The 26,900-nt window shown below is 39.3% G+C and overlaps 1 protein-coding gene across 4 annotated transcripts in view; it reads right to left on the bottom strand.

The window, feature by feature from the left end:
- cpeb4b (cytoplasmic polyadenylation element binding protein 4b) overlaps positions 1-26,900 on the bottom strand; it is a 35,022-nt gene that overhangs the window by 5,361 nt on the left and 2,761 nt on the right. The window contains exons 3-8 of one of the 4 annotated variants that reach the window (XM_080867139.1): positions 12,283-12,373; positions 5,850-5,900; positions 2,274-2,297; positions 1,008-1,178; positions 630-719; positions 147-265 (exon numbers count right to left, since the gene is read on the bottom strand). In XM_080867139.1, coding sequence (XP_080723265.1) covers positions 147-265; positions 630-719; positions 1,008-1,178; positions 2,274-2,297; positions 5,850-5,900; positions 12,283-12,373 — 546 coding nt within the window. The remainder of the gene's footprint in view (positions 1-146; positions 266-629; positions 720-1,007; positions 1,179-2,273; positions 2,298-5,849; positions 5,901-12,282; positions 12,374-26,900) is intronic. The other 3 variants (XM_080867141.1, XM_080867140.1, XM_080867142.1) reach the window with 3 other exon arrangements.

Here is a 26,900-nt window from a genome sequence, read left to right as displayed (position 1 = left end):
AAGTGGGTTTTGGTTTTTTTTAGCTCTAGTCTACTAAGGGACTACCAATAGATTTAAGCAAATTGGTGTGTGGTGTGTGTGTGTGTGTGTGTGTGTGTGTGTGTGTGTGTGTGTGTGTGTGTGTGTGTGTGTGTGTTCCCACTGACCGGCTTGTCTTTGATGGTGGGGCTGGACACGCAGAGGTACAGCTTGCCATCCTCCTCGATGCAGGCATCGATCAAAGCCTGCACTGAGCTCTCGTCCTGGAACAGCAGGAAGGCATAGCCTGCACAGAACACAAGAGGGTTATTCTCGCTGCTGGGGCCGCAGAGTACTGACAGAGGATTGTGCTGGAATTTAGTTTGCTGATTACTGTGAAAGCATGTCTGATCACGACACTCTGCTCGCACAGCAGGAAGGCATAAGCTTTTACAAACATACAAACAATCTGAGCAGAGATGACAAATGCTTCAGATAACAGCCTGAAGACAAAACCAGATTGCTCAGATGTATAGATATCGATTGTAGCAGATTATCACTCATTGCTTTACCCAGGAATACTGAAGTCAGTTGCCAAAAAAAACAAACAAACAAAAAAAAAAAAAACAGCATAGTGTGAACAAGCTGTGAATTTAAGGAATTTAAGATACCTTTGGGAGGAAAATAGGATTTGCTCTCAGCTTTGTGAGGCCAGTCCACAAACAGGTGTCCAAAGCGTCTGAAACTGGCTGTTATCTCATCTGAAATGAAAAAAATAATAATAATGCATCCTCATCGTCAGCCCATAGCTTTTTCAAAGAAAACACCAGGGGAGATTTAGAGCAGAGGCCCTGCTCAGATTTCACAGTAAATTACAGGGGGGTGTACTGTAAGAAGCCCTGTGTGTTTCAGGCATGATTGCTTTATTTATTTATTTTTAACTTTTTACATTTTCCCTCAAGTTCCCTTGTTCTAAGTTTGATTACATAAAAGGCTAAAAGTAACCCAGGAATTCAATCCTTTTGATATTAATCATGTTACTACTGCACCTTCATCTATATCTGGGGGCAGTCCTCCAACAAAGACCTTGCGCGAGTAGCGTTCCACGCGCTCTCCGTTCTGGTGCGGAAAGCAGTGTGGGGAACCTAGGCCTGCGAGACCCTGGTCTCCACGTTCATCATCAGGGAAACCATCCTCTATGGGGAAGAGAGAAGAGTGGCCTGAGAAAGAAGAAGAAGGTGGAAAAGATTTATCTTTTGAAGAGAAAACTAGACATTTGTTTTGTTTTTTTAAAGAAAACAGTAAATCATGGTAATGGCACTACAATAAAGATGGCCGTAAATGAGCACTTTAATTTCATCCCTTTGTCTATCTGACCTCAATTCCTACTACTTTAATTTTCTTGATCTAACAACAGTAAACAAACCATTAACCTTTTTATCTTACTTACTAAAATATAACTATTTGATTCAAATTGGAAGAGAATCAGTTAAACATGTGCACGCAGAATGGAGATATTAGAGCCTGAAAGGACCACATCACAGTCTGACCGAATTAAATGTCCTTGATGTGTTGTTCTTTATTCCTAATTAGCTTCCATGAATCACACATGGAACTGTGCTGCCTGTGAACATAAAGGTTATCGCGCACACATTAGTCCCATCAGTGAGAAAGTATAAACACTTTCAGAGTGCACTGTGTGTGGTAAAGGTTAAGCTCTCCCTGCTCTATCCCTGCTCCTATACAACCTGCCCTGAGCTGCTTTATGAAGATTTATGAAGATTTATGCAAGGACGTTAGCCTTAACTGACAGTGTGTGTGCCTCGCCATGTGTCGGGCTCCTCTTGCAATGAGTGTAAATCAGGAATTACACTTTGCGCGTCTCCCTGCCTCATTAACTTGTAGCTAAGTGTGACACCGTCTTGTATTGTCTGAGTTAATCTTGCAATATGCAAGCAAAGATGGAGAAAAGCGAGCAGAGTGAAGCATAATGAGAGAAACAAAAACTTGAGGATAAAAGATGCACAAGATCACTTGACGACGAGTAACAAGGCTCGACACTAAAGACAATCATGCAGACAAACTCGTCACATCACTGCACGTATAAAAAAAAGAAAAGAAAACAAGTTTTAAAAAAGCACAGGGCCATTCCAAAACTAAATGCACGTGCCCGTTAATGTAACAACAAACAAGCAGACCACAGTCAATAAAATCATAACACTGCTTAACATTACAAGATTAGTTAAACACTGAGGCTTATAGGGCGGGAAAATATGCTGAAAACGAGACATGATGTATTTGTGATTGCATTTTACCTCGTCTCCTGCTATAATTCCTGGCTGCATGTGGAATAAGGACAAATCAAAGAAGAGGATGTTCACAAAAGTCCCATAATACACATAATACCAATAAAAGTGCCAGGTGGTGCACGACAATGGAGAGACGATCCACTTTCAGCCTGCGGGCCCTTGATTTTATTAATCACCGATGAATCATAAACACCCTGTGGTTTTGTCAGCACACCGACTATCAAGCAGGTTTTTGTTTTGTGTTTTTTAATTGTGGAACTGTGCATTTTGAAAGGTTGCAGACAATCATTTTAAACTTGCTGTATTTTTTATAAAGGACACTTTATATAGACACGCTGTAAAGGTCACCTCGCTATTAATATAGCACTTTCAAAATAAAATGCTGACTCATTATGAGAAGGGGATAAAGGAGACAATCTAAAGGCGCACAGCTAAAAAAGGACATCTCAGTTCAACAGCAAAACATTTCTGTAATTCAATACAAGCCCTGGGATAACCTTTAACAAAGAAACTGAAGGATAACATGAAGTGTTACGCTACATGTATGGATGCTCTGAATAGGAATATTGACAGAAATGGCAGAAAAATTGAAACTTGAAAGTGAAGCACATCAGGAACATCTATCAAAAATCAAATGAAGCCTTCAATTAAAAGAGGGGAAGAAAATGAAAGAGGAGGAAGGAGGAAAAAGAAAATAATAAAAGCATGAATAGAAACCAGTTTCGGAACAACTGCAGCTTTGTGTGAAGTTAAGTGCCAGATATAATTATATGTTCAATGCCAGCCAAACAGCCATGTGAATTATCCAGTTCACCTAGCTTGACTGCAAAGTACCAAAATTAAGCAAGTCTGCATAATTATGCAAACGGAAAGACGATGACGAAGACTTGATCCCAGGGCTGAACCTTAAACTGGATTTCAGGTTTAATTTAGCAAGACCTATAGCTAACAGCAAATGTGCTTTAAAACTGTAGGTCATATTTGACCTGCATGTGTGCTCCACACAGCATGAACCTGCAAACAGCATGGCAGAGTGAGTTGGTTACTTTGCTGGGAAGTTACAGCCTTTTGCCTGCAGCTCTTTATCTAATGGTTCACAGTGGCTGCTCCTGCTTGTTTCATTACTCCCTGCAATATTTCAAACCCATCTGTTATCCAAAATAAAATTAAAAAAAAAAAACATCACAGTGAATAATGGCATTAAGATACAAGTTCACTGATAAATGCACTGCACTTCCTGTGTGACTCTTTCATAATAAAAGTCAATTTACAACCTTTTTTTCTTCATTGAGCTGAAGAAAATGTTAGTTTGCACTAGAATGTTTTCCAGGAATGTAATGCTGCAAATAGATAAATATTGCCTTAGGCTCAATAAGTGTAAAAGACGTTTATTTATTTAAAAAATAAATAAAATTGAGACCTCTACTATAAGCATGACCTCAGTAATTTAGTGACTAAATCTGAACTCTCCAAGACATCAAATGCATCACTGAAGGTCAAGCAGCACTACCCCTGACAACAGCAGTTTCAATCTAGCCTCATTAACAGAAAGAAAATGTATCCAGTGTGTCATTATCCAAACTTTTCCCAGGGCAGTGGTTTCTCTGATGCTGACATCATTGCGGGGGGGGGGGACTATACTGGCCTTGAGCTAAAGTGACAAATGTTCAAATGTGCACACTGGAGTGAACCAGGCCTCAACCCATGTAAAAGAGCAACATGGAGAAGAGCGCATGAGCAACAATCCTGGCCTCCCTCAGTGGATTTTCCAACCCAGATGGACATCAACCGGGGGGGGGGGGGGCTACAAAGGCTAGCAATAGAGCCCAAGAGAGTCAAGAAAGCAGACTAAAAGGAAGCACACAGAGCTATAAGAAGTGCGTGAACAGGAGAAAAAGAAAAAATGGTCAAAGAAAATGAAAGGGTGAAAGAACAGGAGATAGGAATGCAATCTTTGTGTTCTTATGAGGTGGGGGTAGAGGGATGGAAGGGAGGGTTTGGCTAGTGTGCATCCTCTATCTGCTGCCTATCCGCTGGCACCATCTGTCTCGGGGCTTGATGACAGCTCCTGATCATGTGATCTTGCCATGTGACTCGGCAATCTTTTGAAGAAACTGCTGGCCTTTCATGTTTTACATCTTAGCCCCAAGCCCAGAAGCAAAAAGCTAAAAGGACAATAAAGGAAACTGTAGCGTACAAGGGCAAAGTAGAAGCCACTAAATTCCACATATCATGTGGACATGAATGGTTTGGTTTTTTCCTACCCGCTGAGGAAAGAAATAAAGTATAAAGCCAATTCTAATTTCGAGCTCCATATCTTATTTTTGAGAAGCACCAGGATTAAAGAATGCATTTAAAAGCAAAACAAACATAAGATGAAAGAGCCTCCTTAAGAAGCATGAGAACAGCAAAGAGGTTCATCTTTAGTGTAACTACCTATCAAACTATTTCTGGTATTTAGCAAATTATTCAAACCAAAGGCAGTTTCCCTTTCATTGCTGCTTTCTATCCACTTATTAAAGAGTGGTGAAAAAACACCATTTCGCTCCCTCCACTTGTCCACATTTCTCAATCCATTCTTTACCTCTTGGCTTTGGGGACTAAGCAATCTCAACAGTAACAGGTAGAAAGGGAAGAGCCCCACATTAGTTTCAAGCTAGGAGAAAGGGCACAAAAATATATGCTTGTTAGTTTAATTTCAAGCAGGCATGTGGGGATGTGCTTGTATTTAACTTCAGGTAAGACGAACAGAAAGATCTGCATCTCCACCTGCTATATTTAGCCTACCTCCCTCCTTTAAGATGTGCACTTTTCTCCAAGAATCTGACGGCATCTAAACACCCTACCTTTGTGTCTGCATAAATATCGTGGCTACTTCCTCTAAGAGTCACAATGGCACTCTTACCAACAAGTTTTTAACTGAAACCAGTCACACTAATGGTTACACACTCAAGATTACAACTGCACAAGTGTCTTGTGTCTAACTAACTTATTTTCCAATCATAAAATATGTATTCCTGCTTCTCTCAGTCTATCAGGGAGATCGCCTACTTTCTGATCCTGCATGCAAGGGGCAGGAGCAGCTGCTGCAATGAACAGTACACAGACAGAAACACCGCTCTTAGCAACAACAGCGGCAAACAACTAAACCTTCAAGTGCAGTTACGCTTCGCTAGAGTCGATACAATACAGGCATGCCATCACTCTCTCCCTCCATCATGGCACTGGCTGGGAAGCTATGAGGGACGTTAATGGAAAAGCATCCCATGTCTGAATGAGAGATTACTGCCATTTCCTCAGACTGATGAAGCCCACCTTGTTACGTCTCCAAAAAAACCATCTGAAACATCTGACTCTTCTTCACGTCGATCTACTGTCCACTTGTCCATTTTAACTTATTGGGCGTTTTTAAGCGATAAAGGCCCTTTTTTAAAAAAAATAAATAAATAAAATGAATGCCAGCTTGCAATAAATAAATTTATCAGAGATATCAGCATTTTATGATTTAATTTTTTAATTAGTTTGTTATTGCCCAGTTTGTCATTTTAGCAGACTCTTGAGTGTTTAGGTTACCATACGTACCATTGAGGGGAAGAGGGTTGTCCCCTCCTGGGTGAGGAAAACCAAGACGACCTACATAGGGAAACACAACAAAAAAATCTTTTGTTATATCATATAAACCTTCCTATAAAGCTATTATTATATTTTCACTGACCAGTTGAAAGAAAAATCTGTATTTTATTAAGAATATGAAAGATATAGTAATAAAATGGCTGTCACTAATGCGATGTCTGCCCTCCACACCAGCTACAGCCAGCTAAAAACAATGTGAGGCAAGACAGCACCACTAACACTATCAATCAGTACTTTGTATTTGGAAAAGGGCTGTTACCATAATAATCCTCTTGACAATTACAGCAGTGCACTAATTAAATTGCCGAGGGGCACTATTTGATCTATTCTGCGCATAATATAGGAACAGTTGGTGACTTTACTTTGTTATAAGTTTTTTTAAAGTGTTAATCCAGAGCAGACTTTAGCTGGGACAGCTATGACCACAACCTTTGTTACCGCTCGCTGCATGTTTCTCCTACATCTATGGGACATCAACTATCTCTTTCCCTCTTATCACCTCGTTATTCTCCAAGCCTCATGCTATAGATTTTAGCCATTTGCCAAGACCCTCTTGCATATGCACACACCCGCGCCTACACAAACATGTTATGATTCCAAACAAGCTTCGAAGTTATGCAAGGCCCACTTGCTGCAGAGGGATAATGACATGAAAGAGCTCAAATAGTACGACCATTGTTGAGTGGGTAATGAGTGCCCTGTGATTGGTGCATTCCAACGCCTTGGTCACATGGAAATGTGTTGGCTCCTCCCCCCATAGTTTGCCTAGAACTATGGGGGTGGAACAGAAAAAAAACAGAACCCCGACTCACAGAGCAGAGAAACCAGGACAGACCACCTGCAGCTTTGAAACACGCCGCTCGATGATAATATTCGACTGTGTAGCGCACCCATCATCATTATCTGAATAAAAATGCAATAAAATGAGTTCAGTTTAATCAAAATAAGCTCAAAGGTGGCAACCAAACCAAACTAAAATCCTCTGGACTACAATTCAGACCTTAGTGATGTGATGACACTAAGGTAAAAGTCCATCTGAGCACCACCTGCTATTCTGAATTTTAAAGGGCTATAATGGTCTCCGAGGATCACACGAGTAGGCACCATATCCCTGTGTGTCTGCAGGACTGTGCATGCCCGCTCTGTGAACCTGATTTGCATGCTCCTGGCTACATGTGAGTACAGTACTGTAACAGTTAAAGCACATGCATGCAGAGCACACAAAAGACGGGGGGGGCGTGTGTGTGTGTGCATGCATGGGGCGGGTGAACAGAGGGATCCTTTCTGTCAGTCAGGACAATGCTGGAAGGGATTCAAAGCTCCTTGTACTGTAGACATTTTGTCTCGCCCGCTCCCTTGCTTCATTGCTCTCACTTTGTTCAATATGTTAAGCCGGAATGAGAAATTGCTGCCCTGCTTATGTGCATCTAAATGTGCTTGTGTATGAATTCTGCCACAGTTTGTTATGTAGATGCATGTATGCATGTGACGGAGAGAAAGAGCAAAAACTGGCCCGGAGAAGAGTCGCTGTAATTATAATATAATATTTGTTATGCATCAAATTATTGTCTAAAATTATTTACTTTTTGTCATCTTTCTTCAGACAAGCTTTGCAGACAACGGAAAAATGTAAACATACCTGACCACACAGAAAAAGGTTCTGAGAATGCCACTGAGTAGGGATGGGTATCGTTTAGGTTTTATCCGATACCGGTGCCAAATCAGTACTTTTGAAACTGTGCCGGTGCTCAAACGGTGCTCAAACCGGTGCTTAAAGAATGGAGAACACAAAATTGGTCCAAAAACCTCTCATGTTCAGCTGGTTTTTTGTAAAAAGATAACAATGTTAGCCTTTTCTGCAGCTATGGGGCATATATGGTATCACTCTTGGCTGGAAGCAGTGCTTAATCAATGGAAAAAACACAAACTTTATCCAAAACCTCTCATGTTTAACTGTTTTCCACTTTTTCTTTGGTCATTTTAGCCTTTTTGGCCAGGGTGAAGGGAGTATCTGCCATCAAACAAGAAGACAGCTGCATGTAGCTATGATGATGTTTGCTAGTTCACCTTACCTGCATTAATGTAATAACATGGTTAGCCTACTCAACGTAAATTACACACGAACATTAAGCTACTCACGCAGAGAAGAACGGCTGCTGCTGCATCATCATCCTCATCATTTCTGATACACTGGCAGGGCTAGGGGCCAGGACTCTCCTCTTCGGGGTTTTTGGGGGATATTGCTAACTCCGGGTCAGATAACAGGCAACCCACGCACAGTAGATGCGCTCGGTGTGAGGTCTCGCAGCAAGCTATCATACGGCGCATTTCTGGGCTTTTAAAAAAAAAAAAACGCTATGCGTCGCCAGGTGTTTCATCGGATTTGAGGTGTTACCTCCTTTGACAGTATCACAGTATCAGCTTAAAGCACTTGTTGCAGGCTGCTGAGTTTGCATATTTTGCTGTGAAGTACAGCCAGACTTTTGACCGCTTCGCCTTGGGCATTTTAATCTGTAGCTCTGCTCTAAAAGAACGTACGTACCTGGACCCGCCTACTATCCTGGGAAACGTAAAATGATTGGCTAGAAGTGTATCACAGCTCAGGAAAAAAAAGCACCGAAATAAAGCACCGAAATGTGCGCTGCTTTTCGGTCTGGTTACTACCGTTTATGTCAGAACCGGTGCCATCATGGCACCGGACACCGGTACCATCATGGCACCGGACACCGGTACCCATCCCTACCACTGAGCTAATATTAGCATCAACGAAGCAGAGAACATCTACTTTACATGTATTATAGGATGTATACATATCATATTCTATCATATTTATAGGAAGTTGGGCTTAAAAATCACTTCTGCAAACCAGACTATGCAGTATTTTGAAATTGTGATGAAGTTATGTAAAGCAGAAGCTTTGTGGTTTTTAGAAGAGAATTTTGACTTCTCTTCCTGTGTTTTCTTGGATCCATCAGTGGAGCTAAAGCACCAAAACATGTTTAATGAGGCAGACTTCTAGTTTTCTTCTGCTAATACTGAAGAAACATTTACTAAGATTTGACAGCACAACATTATACCGCCACTGAGCCCGATAGGTCCGAGGTTTAAAGAAGTGATCTTACTGTAGCATCCCATACTTAAAAATGTATTTAAAACTTTTATTTTGTATTTATTCTGCTAATAAACTGATGTGTATAGTAAGCGTTTTTATGGAACATAAAGCTATGCATATATTACGCACGACATCGCTCCCATTTAGAGATTTTTTATACCACATTTTTACCTCATAAGAAGACTCCTATCAATTTCTGGTCCTTGACTTAAAACTTGTACAACCTAACAAAAACAACATAATCATTATCTAAGTCCTCTGTCCTATTAAACTACTATCAAATATAACAGTCAACTTTAACTGTATAGTTAGTTACCTTTTACACTTAGCCTAAGCCTTGAGAAATCAAATGTGCTTCCTTTCAAACAATGATCATTACTAAGAACTTCAGCTCTATCCTCTTAGCCAACACTCACTATTGGCCACTGACTAACTTTTCTGTAGTCAGATTATTTCTGTGAGCGTCACCCTTTAAAACAATGATCATTAGACTCCTGTAGAATTAATTTAATATTCAATTTCTGGGTTATGATAACCGGTCAGCAGCACTGTTTGCTATCAAATAAATGTTTCCTTTTAATGCTAAGACCAATACTGTATGTTAAAAAGTATCATTGTTCTTGGCAACGTCTACACCAACATGTTAAAAAATTAGCATGCAACTTCTTCACACATTTTGGACCAAAACTATTTCACAACACTATTTTGCATGAAAAGCTTAGCAGCAGCGATCATTAGAAAACAACGACAGTGTCAGTTCAGTTCAGCGAGGGCTCTCCCATCTCTCATAATTCCCATTTAAATAAAGCCTAAGCCCTCATGAATCTCTCTGCATCTGCTTCTTAAAATTCATGAGAAAGAGGTTATACCTATTGCACCATGCTCAGCTATCCTTCAGTTCAGTTTGTACACTTTGTGTTTTTAAATCTGGGATGCCACGGAAGTAGCTTTGATTGAAGCAAGCAAGTAATTTATTTATATAGCACTTTCAGATCAGCCCCCAGTTGAACACAAAGTGCTGTACACTTGACATGCCAGAAACGATACATTGAACATGTTAAAAAATAAATAAAAAAATAATATAAAATAAATTAATTTAAAAAATAAATAAATAAGATGATTATTAAAATGACATTTAAAATAATAAAATTAGCACAAATAGCAAAAACAATAATAAAATAGTATAAAAATGATGATGAGAATTACATTTAAAACAACTGACAGTATTTATCTTATGGTTCTTTTTGCATTGCCCCTCAGTTCATCACCGTTTCTAAGAAACAAGCTCACTTAAATGGACCCCTCTTCCTAAAGGCTCACTTTATGCTGATCGTGCAGTCATCTGTCAATATAAAAACCATCAGATTCAAAACAATAGTGGGTAAAAGTGCTTTTGAAAACTGCAACTTGTGGACACCACAAATATGTGCAGCAACGATGGCTATGGCTGGGCGTCTGTGTTTTGTAAATATTAAATTCATTAACTCCTTATTGTGTTATATAACAGTGGAAAAGCAGGTCAGTCAACTATTGCTATACAGGTCCATGGGAATCAACTTGCATAAGAAAACGCTAACTGACGTGGAAAACATCTGCCATCAGGGAATACCATATGTAACACAGCAAGTAGAATATTAACAGCTGCACAGGAAAGGCACCTCTCTGATGCAGTTTTATGCATGCTTCGAATCACACTGAGAGCATTTCAAAAGGTTTAGTCTTTTATTTTGATAAATGACCAGATTCTCTGTCATTTACATGTGTGGTTTTGTCTCCTCCTGACCTGCTCTGTACAGCCTGATATGGCTTCCAAGCAAAAACAGACTATTAGACACAGTTTCAAGCAATGCCATTTTAAATTCAGGGAATTTAAAATAGAAAGTAGCTCGTCCACAGAAGGACTGGTAGCTCCCCTTACGATAAGGGTTCAGATCGCGCGTACAGGTGTGAAATGTGTGTGTTTAGTTAGTTTGTTTGTTTGCTTGTTTTAATCAATTTTAAATCATGCTTTTTATTTGTTTTTGTTTCTAATGTCTCTGTAAAGCACTTTGAATCACCTTGTTGTTGAATTGTGCTATACAAATAAATTTGCCTTGCCTTGCCTAGAGCTGCTTGTGAAATCCACTGCCGTCAGCTCTGGCATAAGCCAGAATGCAACATAGTCTCACCCAGCTGCATTTGTCGCACCCAGAATAATCGCATATATGGATATGACAGAAAATGTAAAGAAGAAGAATAGAAGCCACAAGGAGAATTTTGTTTTTGTTTGTCTTGGTTTGTGTTTTTTATGATGAGTGGGAAGAAGAAAGAAGGAAAAGGAAGACAGAGGTGTGAGCTGACTGCTACACACTGTGGCCTTTCATAATATCGCCGATGATAGCACAAAAAGAAGACAAAGCCTCTACATGGCTGACCTGTGGAGGAGGTGAAACCTCTCTGCTAAAAACTGAGGCGTTAACTGATAAATTATTGTGTGAGAGCTGTTGTTCCTTTGTGCGGCCAAATAAGCTACAATCCATAACAAAGACAAGTGTTTAAAGGTAAAGCCTGCTTGCACATTAACATTTTTTTCCCTCTTGTATTGCACACCTTATATGAGGAAAACTGCCAAATGCAAAATAACGAGTGTACTGCAAAGTGTTTGCATGTTATATTGTGAAACTCATTTTCATCGAGATCAGTTGACATGCACTGAATAACTATTGCACACCAGCCATTTACTGGACAAATAATGACAAGATCAGTATCATAGTATGTGTGCCATCTGTGGGAAAATATGATGCATCTAAAGATAAAGGTCCATACAACTACCTCCAGCGCATCACAGGTTTTCTAAAAATACAGACATGCTAAATGGGAAGCATACACTTTCAGCATATACACTCATTTCCTGTACCGAATCCATAGTAAAAAAAGAAAATTCCCTGCCTATAGAATAGGGAAAAATGTATGGTTGCTGGAAGTTGTAGGCTGATGCTGGGAGACATCTGTCGCACCAAAAACCTCCTCGTTGGTCACAAACAGATTGAAACATATTGCCGCAACCAACACATTTCAAAAGGCGAAACCTTTATGCTGGAGACTCACTTTTTGCTAGCGACTGGTGGTTGTCAGACATTCACCAACCAGTGTCTAGGCCTGTGGCCTTCTATGAAAAAACAGCTCTGCTGTTAACGCAATGTCAAATTAAAAACAGAAAAAAGGAAGAAAAAAAAATGCTACTGGTCTGCTTAGTGTTTCATGATCTTGATTGACAACGGGCATCTTTACCTTTCAGACTGTCCTGCTCAGCTCTCATGATGTCAATCAGGGAGCTCTCCAGAGTGTTCATGTTGAAGCTGTCAAATGACCTGGTGCGCTCCTAAACAGAGGAGAGAAAAAAGAAACACTGTGTCACATTTTTAGCCTGCTTCAAAGACATGCAGTTAACACAACTATAAAAAGAAATGTGGTAACCAATGGTGTTAATTGTTAAAGCGGAGCAATGAAGAAATTGCCTTATTAATGCGACAATGACTTGGTTAATATCTAAGCTTGCCAAAGACTGTCTTGCCACAAGACAGACATGTTCACTCTTAACTTAGAAAATTTACACAATGGTGAAAACTTCCCGCAATACTTAAAGACTTTTGACCAAAAAGAGTTAAAAAAGGGGAACAGTCACATGCTTTCCTGTTTCTTCTCACCTCACTTGAGCTTGTTTCAAAGAAAAGACTTGACAGAAAGCTTTGTTTCTCTCAATGTGAGAGACTGTACAGGTACACATAGACTTAGTATTGGTTTAAATCGTTTTAAAAGTAAGAAATGAGAAATAAAAAAAGTTATAGCATTTTCTTGGCTCACGTTGTGTTCAGCTTTATTGTGTGGGTCCAGAAGGACTCATCCAAAGTAGCTTAAAAATTATCTGTAGGTGTGTATCTACCAATGGGAAGAAGAATTAAATGTTGTTCTTTTCTTTTATTAAATCTAGCTTTTGCTCTCAGCAGTTGATTTCTCTCATCTTATAAGATGCTGTTATGTGCTTAATTACTATGTGTTTAATTCAACCCTAATTTCTTTTCTTGCATGTTTTTGTGTGCTTTTCCTGCTGTGCAACTTGCAAAGTAAACACAAGCAATAAACAGACTCGTTCAATGAGGCAACATAATGAAAGTCAAGAGAAAAACAAGCAGTCAAATGGAGCATGAGCCAAGCAAATTCCTGGGCAAAAGCTTCGTCACCTACAACAAGGGCATCCTTGGCATATCAGCCAGCCACACTGGATATAATTGTATGCACACACAAATACGTGTTAACACGCACACACCCATACGATGTGTATATACAAAATATTCTCACACTAAAAACATGTACCCATAAACAAACACACACACACACACTCCAAGTGGCATGCTGATAAGGTTTCAGTGCAGACTCCACCTCAGCCAGACAAAATATGCAGTCTTTGTCAACAACTTCTAAAGAAAGTGATCAACTCTTTGGGTTTCCCTTCCTCTGAAAGAACCAAAAGTTAAATATGAAATAATTATTATTCGCATCTCGCTTTTCAATGTCTCATTGCTTCCTTCCTCCTCCTTCACCATTTTCCAAGCCATTCTCTAACAAATACCAACTTCAAAAGTAGAAATGCCTTAAAAAACCTTTTATATTCCTCATGCATGTGTCAGAGATCTCATACTTGACAAAGGCAGCAATTGTTCTAGCTAGAAGTTGTTGTTCATAGGCTGTACCCTATGACTAAAAAGTTTAGTCATGTTTATTCTCTCAAAACTTGGTCACGACTGAATATGCATGTCCTACTTTCAGTTTGGTATCTAGTCCATCGACTACTTGATTATTTAAGGGATTTTTTAAATGAGAAACAATCTCCAACTAATTTGTAGAGCGGCACTCAAAGAAAATCAACCGTTAGCATTTTGTGTAAATATGTAAAAACATAAAATAGATTATTACAAAAAAAAAAAAAAAAAAAAAAAAAAAAAGACAGGAGAAGGAATGGCTGCCTAACTACTAACTGTCATGCTTCTAAAATAACAATGCCAGAACACACCTGATGTGTTCAGGTTTAACGCTGTAAAAACATCCACTTCGAAGCAATTGAACCTGACAGGATGATTGACAGATCAGACTTCCAAACCATGTCAGCAACGCAGTGTTAAAATAACAAAAGCATCAGTGTGAAACAATGTGGCCTGTTTCTTTTTAAACCTAATCGGCGGACAGTTCAGATGAAATGTGGAAAACTCTAAATCCAAATTTAAAAACTATAAGCAAAGTAAGCAGTAAACTCATACAGTTCAGGTGTAGCAACAGTTCGAATGTTGGTCAGAAAACTTCTGCCTCGAGAAAAACGGAAGAGAAAAGTGTTAAATAACTGAAATAAAGCATGACACAGAAACAAGTTCACCGTTTCAGACAAAACAGAGAAAACATCCTGACAACAACACTACATAGTCAGCTCTGCCCTGGGCCTGACTGATAATGGGCAGAGAATTACCCATCATGTCACTAAGGCTGCATTATCAGTCACTCTTTAAATTTACTATGTTGTTTCTTCAGCAGCAGCTATGCAAAGATCTCTGTTGTTAAACCAGCAACCAATTCAAAGCCTAACGGCAAACTGCAGGCAGTGTCAGAAAAGACTAAGAAATGTTCATTGTCCTTTGTGTTACCATGCTAAAAGGCTCAGAAGAAACACACCTATCCAAGTGAACTACACTTCAAGGGTTGACTAGGAGGGCAACACACTTTTTCTCTTTTTCCTCATTAATCTACCGTCCGGTGTCTGGAGTTGTTCACCAAAATTCAATATCTACTATCTGATCGGCTTGAAGAGCGTGGTTGGGTATCTGGCACACTTGGCTGGTAAAACAGCCAAACTTCCCAGCTGTAGCCAAATTTCTTACCAGCATTTGAGCTGACTACAACAGAAACAACACTGTGGCAGAACACACCCAATGCACTAACTCTCTCTCCCTCAAAACAAATATCAACATGGGGATACAGGCCAGATTGTGTCCACCATTTTCTCATATCCGCTTCAGTATAATATGTGCACTTGCGCTATTGCCTAAGGACAAATAAGTCAAACACTCCAAGGCAAGGGAAGCAGAAACAGAGTCCAGGTTTGGTTTCTGCCTTAAGTATACAAGGGTAATGAGTATATTCCAACATGACGACAAATGCATACAAATAGGAAGCGGACAATGCTGTACGCATTTTTGGATTCGCACGCTTTGTGGCATCAGTTTATTTACCATCATATGTGGGCGGTGTAGTATGACAGGGTAATTCTATTATACTGTTTCTGGATAATACAAATTCATTTTGTGGCTGAGATGGACTCAGTATGGTGGACTTGAGGCCTGGCTGGTTCTCTGCAGTTGCTAAGCATTAGCCTGGAGAGTGATTAATCATCAGATTTCTGCATCTCACTCGCTCTCAACAACTGGCCAGCTGTCCAGCAAAGAGCTTATCCCTGACAGATTGCAAGCATGCACAGATGCACGCACATTAGCCACAAGCAAGAAAAATGACGGTTTATATGGTAGTTCTTGTAATCTATGAACACGGCCTAATGCATACACTTAAATTTGCATGCAGCCCATTCACACTGCAAAATCATCTCTTGCAGAAACGTGTAACCCTGAAGCAGTCTATTTGAAGCTGATAATGTAAACAGTGACAGTGCAGGGTTTTTTCCTTTTACTATGCATGATAGGTGTGAATTGTTGGTTGTATGCAGCAAGGCAACCTTACTCTACCAGGCCCGGTGCCATTTGCTGTTTGTTTGACACTGAATTAAAAACTATGCACCAAACTAATCATTTAAAAATTTTGGACTATTATCCAGAATAAGGATTATGGAACACACAAAAATGGGCTTATTATTTATTATTCCATTACAATTACCTCTCAGATAATTTGACTTTTTCAGCCAGTAATTCTTATCAATCTAAAATTAATAATCAATTCTTTTTTTCCCCCCTTTTCTTTCTTTTTTTGTTTAAATTGGGACCTATGCATTGTCTAAGAAGCTTATTTGAAATGCTTGACAAAAGCGTACTGGGTCACACATGATCAGAAATTGGTTCATCTGTCATTCAATCTATGGTTCATTAAATTATGATATGGGTTAGCTTTACAACCAGTGCATAAAGTGCTGCACACAGCACACACTAGTTGCTTAACACTGACTGAAAAAGTAGTCTAGGTAGATCTGGGCTTTGCCATTCTGGGCTCCCTGGTATATTTACACAGAGTCAATTCCAATCAATTTTAGACATCTATAAAAAACAATGTCTATTTTTGACAGGAGATATTTATTTGGACAGGAGAGCCTATCATCGGCTCCGTCTATAACAGAGACCACCGACAACACGCTGCCTTTAATATCATAAAAGCTCAAGTCAAGCATGTTTGGAAAAAAACAAAAAAGCAAACAAAACCAGGGCTGGGCCTGGCTACCACTGTGTGACTGTTCCCTCTAAACAGAATCTAATCTTTAGCAGCACCAAACTGAGCAACCTCCAACAGATTTTCATGGCATGTAGAGTCATCAAAGAATGATTAAATCCAACATGCTGTGGGTGATTAACTCTCAACATTAATCATCAATGTCATCTGGCTGTTAAGATAAAATGGAAGCTGTGGCAGGGTAAAGGGATGCACAACATAAAGGCAAAAAAAGAGTAACTAAATTACACACTGGTGATGTGTAATTTGTCAAGGCTGTAGAATTTGGAGGTTATTTAATAGTTCGCTTATATTCAATTGTCGGAAGGTTGAGCTTTTAATTACATCCCTGAGATTTGTAAAAGATAGAAAGGCCAAAGAAGGAAGGTAGATACAGCTGTTAAAGAAAGGGGAGAGCAAAAGTGAATAGTGAGGTAATTCATCATAAAAAGAGGAAAAATGTAGTACAGGAAAGGGAAACAAGTTGTTCTTTTGACGCTTGTGATTATTTAATTATCACAAAATAAATATAAAGTTGATAAAACTCATTCCATCCATGTTTTGACAGGCAACACAAAAGTCCAATGACAATGAGAATAGCAGAGTTTGAGCCATATCAGGTTAACGTGACCTGCAAAGCGTAGGAAGAGCAGCAGGTAGTGGCACATGCGCTAATGTCTGGGCTCCTGCAACCACGTACAGTAGAACGTCAGGAGTATGAGCAAGCTAAAGGACAAAATGACACCAGAAAATGTTAACGAAAACTCATGCATTACAGAGCACGACACCCCAGAGGACACAGTCCAAGGCTCAGAAGACTGGGACAGAACGGTTTGAATCAACAGAAAAGTATCGATGCCATTTTTAGTGATTTATTTTCCATTCTTAAATGTGGATCCATTTTATTTATTTGGAACTGACCAAAGAATTTAGACATTTGTTTGCGTTCTTCTGTCACAGAACTTTAACTGATTAGATTGTCACTTTGTTATATACCTATTTCGTTTTAAAATGCAGACCAGAAATAAATATTTAAATCAAAATCAACCTTACATCATCACAAGTAAAAAGTCAAAATTATATACTGATCGATAGACTGACATTAAAGAAAAGAATTGTGATAAAAAAAATTTTTTAAAAATTCCACATTGCTCAGCTCTGGTGATTGTACTAAACAGTAATATTAACTACTCCCAGCTGCCAAAAACAACCAAATACACAGTGTTGTCTGAACAGTGTGTGCGTTTGGGTTTTAAAACAAGTGACAAAGGGAGGCGTTCAAGCAGTATTTGAACTGCTTGGGGATTAGATTAAAACAACTCACTTACTGTATGCATTCAGCAAAGCTACCTATAATAAGACACTAGGGCTGCTCAATTAATCGAATTTTAATCACGATTACGATCTGGGCTTTCAACGATCATTAAAAATGACTGAGCCGATTATTAGCCCCTCCCTAATTTATCCGCGACACCTTAAAGGCCGGTCCGTGAAAATATTGTCGGGCATAAACCGGTCCGTGGCGCAAAAAAGGTTGGAGACCGCTGATTAAGAGGACCCGAGGGAAGCTCGGAAAGCTAAGCAGAAGTTATTTGGAGAGTGACTGCCGTTGGTTGAAAAGAGAGTTTAAAAAAAAAAAAAAAAAAAACAAACTTCAGTGGTGTTGCACACTATTTTATATTATTTTTTTAAAGTCATTGTTAACCCTTTAAAGCCGGTCAGAGCAGCACGCTCCGTTTTGCGTAACTATTTTTAAATCCCTGTAGAACCTGAACCGTGTAAGCTAGCGCAATAATTTGTTTTGCATATGAAACCGGAGGAGTTGTACTTACATCTGATGCCATCAGCTTGTCCTCGGTCACGGTTTCGTTCCACATATAGCTTTGCAAAAATTGCATAAAAAGCGCTTGCAGGAACAAAAACATAATATTCCAGAAACACGCTTTGCCGTTCCTATCAGCTGTTCGTAACACTTCCCACAGTGAAATGATGCACATGCTGTTTTCTTTGCAAATCTGCATCATAGGATTGTTTTTTGTTTTTCCTGCAGTATATAAAAATTGCTGTATCTCCAAAATAAAACTATGAAGACACTCAAAATAAATTTCCTGTTGTTGTAAACTATTTTTTGCAACTTTATTGTATTTAAAGTTTTGAGGGATAAGCCTCTTAAATTTCTCCAAGTAGAAATATATGTAAACAAAACAAAAGCGATTTTCAATTTTTTTTGTAGTTTATTGCACTTTTTTGCAATTTATGTACCGTATTTCCCGGACTACAAAGCGCACCTGAATATTAGCCGCACAAGCTAAAATCAGGGGGAAATCCTGTTTTGTACATACATTAGCCGCACCTGACTAAAAGCCGCAGGTGTTTCAATGTTGACTTATCATATGTAAGAGAATATGCACAAAGGGAATTGTCAGGAAAGAGATGGCTGTTTGGAGACACACCCCTTTTATTAATATTTTGAAAAACAAGTTATGGGTACATATTTGCACATGTAGTACATAACAGTAACCTACAGCACACCAGAAAAATAGATTCGGACTACCTTTTAGGCTCAGGTGCAGTGACACGGTTTTAACAAGAAGAAAAGTCAGTCATTCACCATCTTTCTCTTCTTCCTGCGCTCTAAAACCACCAAAGTCCTCTTCTCCAATGTCGGAAACGAACAGGCTCAGGATGGCTTCGTCATCCACTCTCCGCTTCTCTCCTTCGTTGTCACTTTCAAAACCAAAGAAATCCTCGTTGTCAGTGTCAGAGTCGAACACCTTCAGAAGGGCCGTGGCGGTGTCCTCCTCTCCATCATGCAGCAGTCCAGCCCTTCAAAATCCGTTGGTGATCATGGATGTTTTCGCACTTTTCCACGCTGCAGAATCCACCGGTGGAGTTGAGCATAACTTGCTTTTCGCAAGTTTATCGCCGCTCGTCATCCACGCCTCCCGCTGAATGCGTAGCGCTACTTTGAAGTTTGTTTTTCGCGCTACTTCGTACGGCACTACGTTGCCTGGCGGACGGACATGTGACTAACATACCACTCTTGAACCCCGATCCTTCCGCCAGGCAACGTAGTGCCGTACAACAGCGGAACAAACAAAACAAATCGTCTTACGATATCACAAAAATCATGGAAAATCCATAGAAAAGCCGCACCTGACTAAAAGCCGCAGGGTTCAAAGCTTGTGCAAAAAGTAGCGGCTTATAGTCCGACAATTACGGTAATTACTATGGACTTAATGCATACATATTATTAAAATATGGGCTATAACAGTTGTATTGATGTATAGCAACTTGAAATGCTCCCACAAATGGCACTACAGCATGTAAAAAAAATAATATAAGCTCTGGTGGACTTTGTTCTATAGTAGGTCTTAAAGGGTTAAATAAATAAATAATCGTGATCTCAATTTCAGTGAAAATAATCGTGATTATCATTTTTGCCATAATCGAGCAGCCCTATAAGACACCTGAACATAAACTTTCCTTTGTCAACTCTTTTTTGTTATATCAAATTTTGCTGAACACATATTTCAGTGACTAATTAGGGCTTATGCACACACGTATACACAAGTGCCCTTTCTTCCTGTTGCAGAGCGTCTGTCAAGGGCGTAAGAAGGGCACAATGAGGCTGTATGAGCAGGAGAGTTATGTGCTTGCCGGTGCACCGCTCATTAGTTAAAAAAAAAGAAAAAAAAAAGAAAGTTTTTTTTCTAATTTAACAACACTGTCACAAGGACCAGTGGTAATGGTTTTAACCTTGGGCTTCAAATGACCAAGAGAATTTGTCTGAAATGGCATGACAGTTTTCATGCAGAACATCACAGGTAGGCAAGGAAGGGTACCTGAAAGGCCTGAGGCTTATCTTTAAAGCAAATTTGTCAGTGTCAGCGTGATTGTGTACAGGAACAATAAGGTGTTGTGTTTAACACAGGAAAATGGGCAGGTCTACAGTTCAATTACCTGATACGTGAGTAGGGCTGCTCGATTATGGCAAAAATGATAATCACGATTATTTTCACTGAAATTGAGATCACGATTATTTGACGATATTTATTTAACCCTTTAAGACCTACTATAGAACCAAGTCCACCAGAGCTTATATTATTTTTTTTTACATGCTGTAGTGCCATTTGTGGGAGCATTTCAAGTTGCTATACATCAATACAACTGTTATAGCCCATATTTTAATAATATGTATGCATTAAGTCCATAGTAATTACATAAATTGCAAAAAAGTGCAATAAACTACAAAAAAAATTGAAAATCGCTTTTGTTTTGTTTACATATATTTCTACTTGGAGAAATTTAAGAGGCTTATCCCTCAAAACTTTAAATACAATAAAGTTGCAAAAAATAGTTTACAACAACAGGAAATTTATTTTGAGTGTCTTCATAGTTTTATTTTGGAGATACAGCAATTTTTATATACTGCAGGAAAAACAAAAAACAATCCTATGATGCAGATTTGCAAAGAAAACAGCATGTGCATCATTTCACTGTGGGAAGTGTTACGAACAGCTGATAGGAACGGCAAAGCGTGTTTCTGGAATATTATGTTTTTGTTCCTGCAAGCGCTTTTTATGCAATTTTTGCAAAGCTATATGTGGAACGAAACCGTGACCGAGGACAAGCTGATGGCATCAGATGTAAGTACAACTCCTCCGGTTTCATATGCAAAACAAATTATTGCGCTAGCTTACACGGTTCAGGTTCTACAGGGATTTAAAAATAGTTACGCAAAACGGAGCGTGCTGCTCTGACCGGCTTTAAAGGGTTAACAATGACTTTAAAAAAATAATATAAAATAGTGTGCAACACCACTGAAGTTTTTTTTTTTTTAAACTCTCTTTTCAACCAACGGCAGTCACTCTCCAAATAACTTCTGCTTAGCTTTCCGAGCTTCCCTCGGGTCCTCTTAATCAGCAGTCTCCAACCTTTTTTGCGCCACGGACCGGTTTATGCCCGACAATATTTTCACGGACCGGCCTTTAAGGTGTCGCGAATAAATTAGGGAGGGGCTAATAATCGGCTCAGTCATTTTTAATGATCGTTGAAAGCCCAGATCGTAATCGTGATTAAAATTCGATTAATTGAGCAGCCCTATACGTGAGTATTCATACTCATATATACGTGTGTGTGCTTTGGGGTTAGGGAGTTAAAAATGTACTTTTGCCTTGTTTGAAATATATTATTAATACATCTGTGAAAAACCGCAGCAATAATTCTACCATCTCACCCCCAAAAAAGGGGTTGATCCATGCAAACCATTTGCCATTGCCACACCTGACATCCTAGTGATCCCACAAAAATATATCAGTTTAAGAATAAGCAGATCGCTCCAGGACACAAATGAGCTATGAACAAATAAAAATGAGCAGAAGAAAATTACTTATCGGAATAAATTCAGGCAATAATAAAATAACATTTAGCTTTGCTTACTTGCTAATCCAGAACTTATACTTCTGCTGTAAAGTGAAAGTTTTATTTCAGGAGTTCACAGTACATATATGAACGGATGTTCACACATACCTTTCTTATCTCTTCTCAACCGGAGTTTACAAACAATGTTTTCTGTCTGCCATTACCAGACATAATAAATAGCTGCATTTTACTCTCGGTTTTATCAGGCACAAAGCAACAGGCCTTGCTTTTTCAGCCACTTCCATGGCTTTGTTTGTCTAACTTTTATTTACTGACAATTAACTCTGGACAGGATAGAGTTTACCCAACTGCACTTCCTCTAGTTCACACTCAATATTTTCTGCATCATATTTTCATTAAAGATTCAGATGTTAGCAGTTTTCACGCATGTACTGCCACCCTTGGCCTTTGTAGAATATAACCAACAAAGGTTCATGTAAATACTGAATATCATCTTTAGGCTCCTGAGCACCATCCGTCCAGTTATACATCCATCCATTTTCTTAATCTGATTCAGGATTGGGGGTGGGGTCTGAGGTCTGGAGACTCTCCCAACTGTCATGGTGTGAGAGGAGAGGTAGACCCTCGACAAGTCGCCAGTATATAGCAGCACTAACACAGAGACAGCCAATTAACCTAACATGGATGTCACTGGACTGTAGGAGGAAGATTTAGTATCTGGAGGCAAAAGGGAAACATGCAGACACAGGACCTTCTTGCTGAGAGGCGACAGCTCTAACCACTGTGCCGCCCACTCCAGAGCTACAGTATTTTCCAAACATGCATCCATTTTCTTAACCTCTTATCAAATTCAGGGTCACAGAAGAGCTGGAGCCCATGTAAGCTGACGCAGGGCATCCAACTACAAATATTTAAAGCACAGGCTTATCGAGTAAAAACAAACGGCCTAATAGTCTAATATTCGTAACGCAAACCAGCTTACAACCCCGTGTACTGGTCATTTACAGGTCTGATTTTACATAAAAAGTAGCGTTGTTTTGGTTAAAGCGATATGTAAAACCACACTCTGCAAAGATTTTCTGGACATACACAGAGACAGTTTTAATAATGTGCCTTCAGATAACAGCATCATTATTTCTAAGCTGCACAAACAGTCAGGAGCGCTGTAACCAACAGTTACCCAGGTGGCTTACTGAGGCAATATCCTGTGCTGGCTTCTCTACCTCAGACCCTGCAGGTCTTGACCTGGTCACTGGCCAGATTTACCAGTCTCAGTACACCTGACACAGCAGCAGGCTTCTGACCTTGAAATTCACGGGTGAAGAATTAGAGGACAAAGAAGGAAAGAATAACAGATAGAAAAAGAAGAAAATAAAGACTTCCCTGACATTTAAAAAGTACACATTTCTGGTCAAAGGTTATTTACTAAGTGAACTGTGTGCTAGCAGTTAGCAGCAGTGTGTCTGGATAGTTAACCACTGTAACATATCTGACTGGTTGCATACTATTGATTTATTGTGTTTATGTGCAGCGAGTTTATAGTGCAAAGGTCACAAAAGTACTGACTTACAGAAATCATCTATATTACATGTTTACGACATTAAAAATGCACAAAGAAGCAGATGTTGTGATGAAATAGGAGTTATTTCATCAAACACAGAAGACCTGAATAATGCCCAATTGATCCTTCATCTGTTGTGTGTGCTAAAACTCCAACAGTTGAGGCTTACAGGAGAAGGGATGTGACACAGGTCTGTTTAGTTCACAGTTACACAAACTACAGTGTTTCATTTACCAAATCCGGGAGTGCCTTGTGTAAGACAACTTGTGTAATCAGTCATCTGAACAATGCCTGATCTCAACAAACATTGACAAGAACCATTTTAAAAACAGTTTTAAAGAAAGCAAAACAAAGCCATCTTTCCCATAACTTCCTCTGGAGTATTTCTGTAGCTACGGGAGTAAATGGATAGGAAACTGCTTAAGGCAACTGATGAGACCGATGTGGCAATTTTCATGTCACATGTATATGCAAGCATGGATAATGAAAGCCAAACAACACTTGGATAGATGTATTTAAGAGTGAAATATACAGAGAAGGCACTGGCAATTAAATGTGACGCTTGGTTGGCTGTGCAGTAATTTAACAATGGTTTCTACAGTAACCACTTCACCACAACATCATGACCTACAGTACATGCTCACACCAAAATGAAACATTTCAAGATTCGGTTGTTTTGTGGTGGATCGAAACTGACAAAAAGAAAAAAGAGAAGAAAAACAACTGATGTGATTCAGAATTTGACAGACTTATAAGCAAATCCTCATTTACATGTAGTAAACTATCTCAGTTGGAACAAATCCTAATATCCACATGAAGTGCATATGAAGTGAATGTTCCAAAGCGGCTGCATTACACAATGCAACAAGCAGCACTGATACAGATCTGAGTGGAAGATGTAACTACGGGCAAAACAATACCGATCCACATCCACGCAAAGCGAGGCGAAAACAAATCTGCGTGAACTGATCGTGTCCGACTTGCCATTACGCCACCGTGCATATGCTTGAAAAGTACAGATTCACGAAGGAGATGTTCTTGAAGAAAAGAAGCAAAAGTGGAGATTGCGGCAGGTTTCAAAATGAGCTTGAGGACTATAAATATACACAGCAATTTCTTAACAGTCATTGTTATCCTTTGTTTGTTATTGAAACCTATATTTTAAATGTGTTGTTATTTTAAAAAAGGAGTTACACTTACATAATCAGTCCCTCTCCCTCTCTCAGACATGCACACCGACAGGGAGGCCATTCTACGCCCATCCTCCATCTGCCCTTGCAGTATCAAGGGGGCAAGAGGACAATGCTACTTTAGTTGATCTGATTCAACCACAAGGAAGAACAACATACTGCAGCTACAGGAAAGCTAGCTTAACTCTAACACCGGGATGTAACAGTCAGGCTTCTCAAAATTGTTGCAGAAACCCAAATCTGATCTACAGGCTGTTTGACACCAGTTGTAACGCCAGTTGTAATGCTTTTAACGCATTTAAATCTACAAAGCATGTTGGGAACTTCTTTCTCATTATACTTTTTCTGGTCTTTTTTTTTTTTTTTTATTAAGCCAACAGCTTTTTTTGTACCATCCAACCATGCTAATCTGTAATTTTGTGCTCATGAAGACATAACAGCTGCGTATGTGCACCTCTGCACAAAGCAGGGAGGAGGATGGAGACAAAGTGAGACACAGGAGAGCCTCCCTCCTTCCAGCATGAGCCGAAAGTGATGCTTCTATAAGATCATTATAGTATTCTATCACTGATGACCCCGTTCACATATCACAACAAATGATTTTGCATACAGTAACTAATTAACTTAAGAGGACGGATATTAGCTGAACAGGTAATACAGAACTAGGTCACAACATTTGCCCAGTTATTTAATCAATTTAAGCTTTTTAAATCTTTTTGACATGTAAAAACTGTTAATAGAAGCAATAGGATGAAGTTATAAATTAGCTAACTACCTTGTTACAATTTTAGTTATCTTTTTTTAAACTACAATGCTAAATAAGTGAGCCACCATCCTTGTAATTATGCTGCCAGAAAACTAGCTAAAAGAGAGAGGATGTTCCTAATATTGTCCTCTTAAGGGAAGTCCACACAGCAAGTGTGGTGACAATCAGAGACCACAGAAGGTCACTGACATTTAGTGGCTTTAAGCAATGATGGGGTGGGAGCTAAAAAAGCTCATTTCAAACGTTGGATGAACTGTACCAACACCCTGTACAAGACAAATGAGGATGTCTTAACTGAATCATGCAAAGCTAGTCTAGTGGAGTCCAAGAATAAAAATATGGAACTGTAAATGAGAATAACAGGCCCCCTTTAAATAGTCTCCTCATCAAAGCAAACTGGAACAGGTCAGACACGAACCTGGGCCGCACAACTACCTACAGCAATTAGCTGTTAACAACATTAATCCTAAATAGCTACTGAGAAGCATGTGCTCCCTCTCTAATACATGTCAAGACATGTCCGCACAACCTTCTGGCTGCTGAGCCTGTGGAGTGTTGAGTCATTAACTGCTAATGGACAAGAAGAAAGGTCACAACAAGCATCACTTTTAACAGTTTTAAGTTACTTTGCATCTTTAGAGAATTTTGGATTCACTGGTAAAGAACGTGTCCAGGAAATCTGCAATCTATACGTTCAGTTATGATGTTGACAGGCTGCTGAATCTAAAAAGACATGCAGCCACCAGGACTATTTAACACGATCTATTTTCATCCATGACGACGACTACGACTGACACCAACTTGCAGGGACTTTGTCACAACGTAAAAAAGTAAAGGATATGTAGGGTACTTAAAGAAACATTTCACTGGATAGGCCCAGATGGGTCTATAGCCACCTCTGTCTCTTTCCCCTCCTCCTTATAACGACCAGCACAATCAATCACGGGCTAGATCAATAGAATGAATTTATCTCCAGGCCCCTCTACCTCTTTCCATTACAGCTGGTTTCTACATGTGACAGTACAATTATTTAAGCAGTCTTCATTGTATGTGGACCCAGCTTTTAAAATGAATGAACAGGTTGGATTTTTTTTTTATTAAGGGGTGGCCACCCATGCCATGACATACAGTAAGTGATTAATGTAACTCTAAATCTTATAAATCATCAGGCTCTCTTTTACACAGTGTAATAGGTCAAGAGCCTAATATATGCAAAGCATAAAGAACTGAGCAAGGTTCATGGATCTACAGTATCACCGTTTGTTGCTAATGGTTGTTTACGACTGGAACAAAAGCAATCTAACCATAATGTATTGTTATTCATCACTTAATGCAGATATAGTTTTTGACACTATTGTCTGTCGTTATACCCTCCATCGCCGTCTTCATTTTGTACCTCGCTCTCCCAGTCTCCCATTATAAAATCTTATCATTTTTTTTCTGTCCATGCCGTCTTCTCCCCCATTCCTATATGCGCCCCCCCCCCCCAATTCACATGGCACACACCACTGCAGTGACAGAGCCACATTAG

The sequence above is a fragment of the Rhamphochromis sp. 'chilingali' genome, assembly GCF_963969265.1.
Source record: "Rhamphochromis sp. 'chilingali' genome assembly, chromosome: 19".
Taxonomy (NCBI): domain Eukaryota; kingdom Metazoa; phylum Chordata; class Actinopteri; order Cichliformes; family Cichlidae; genus Rhamphochromis; species Rhamphochromis sp. 'chilingali'.
The sequence above is the reverse complement of the archived record's forward strand: the minus strand, read 5'-3'. Positions and strand labels throughout refer to the sequence as shown.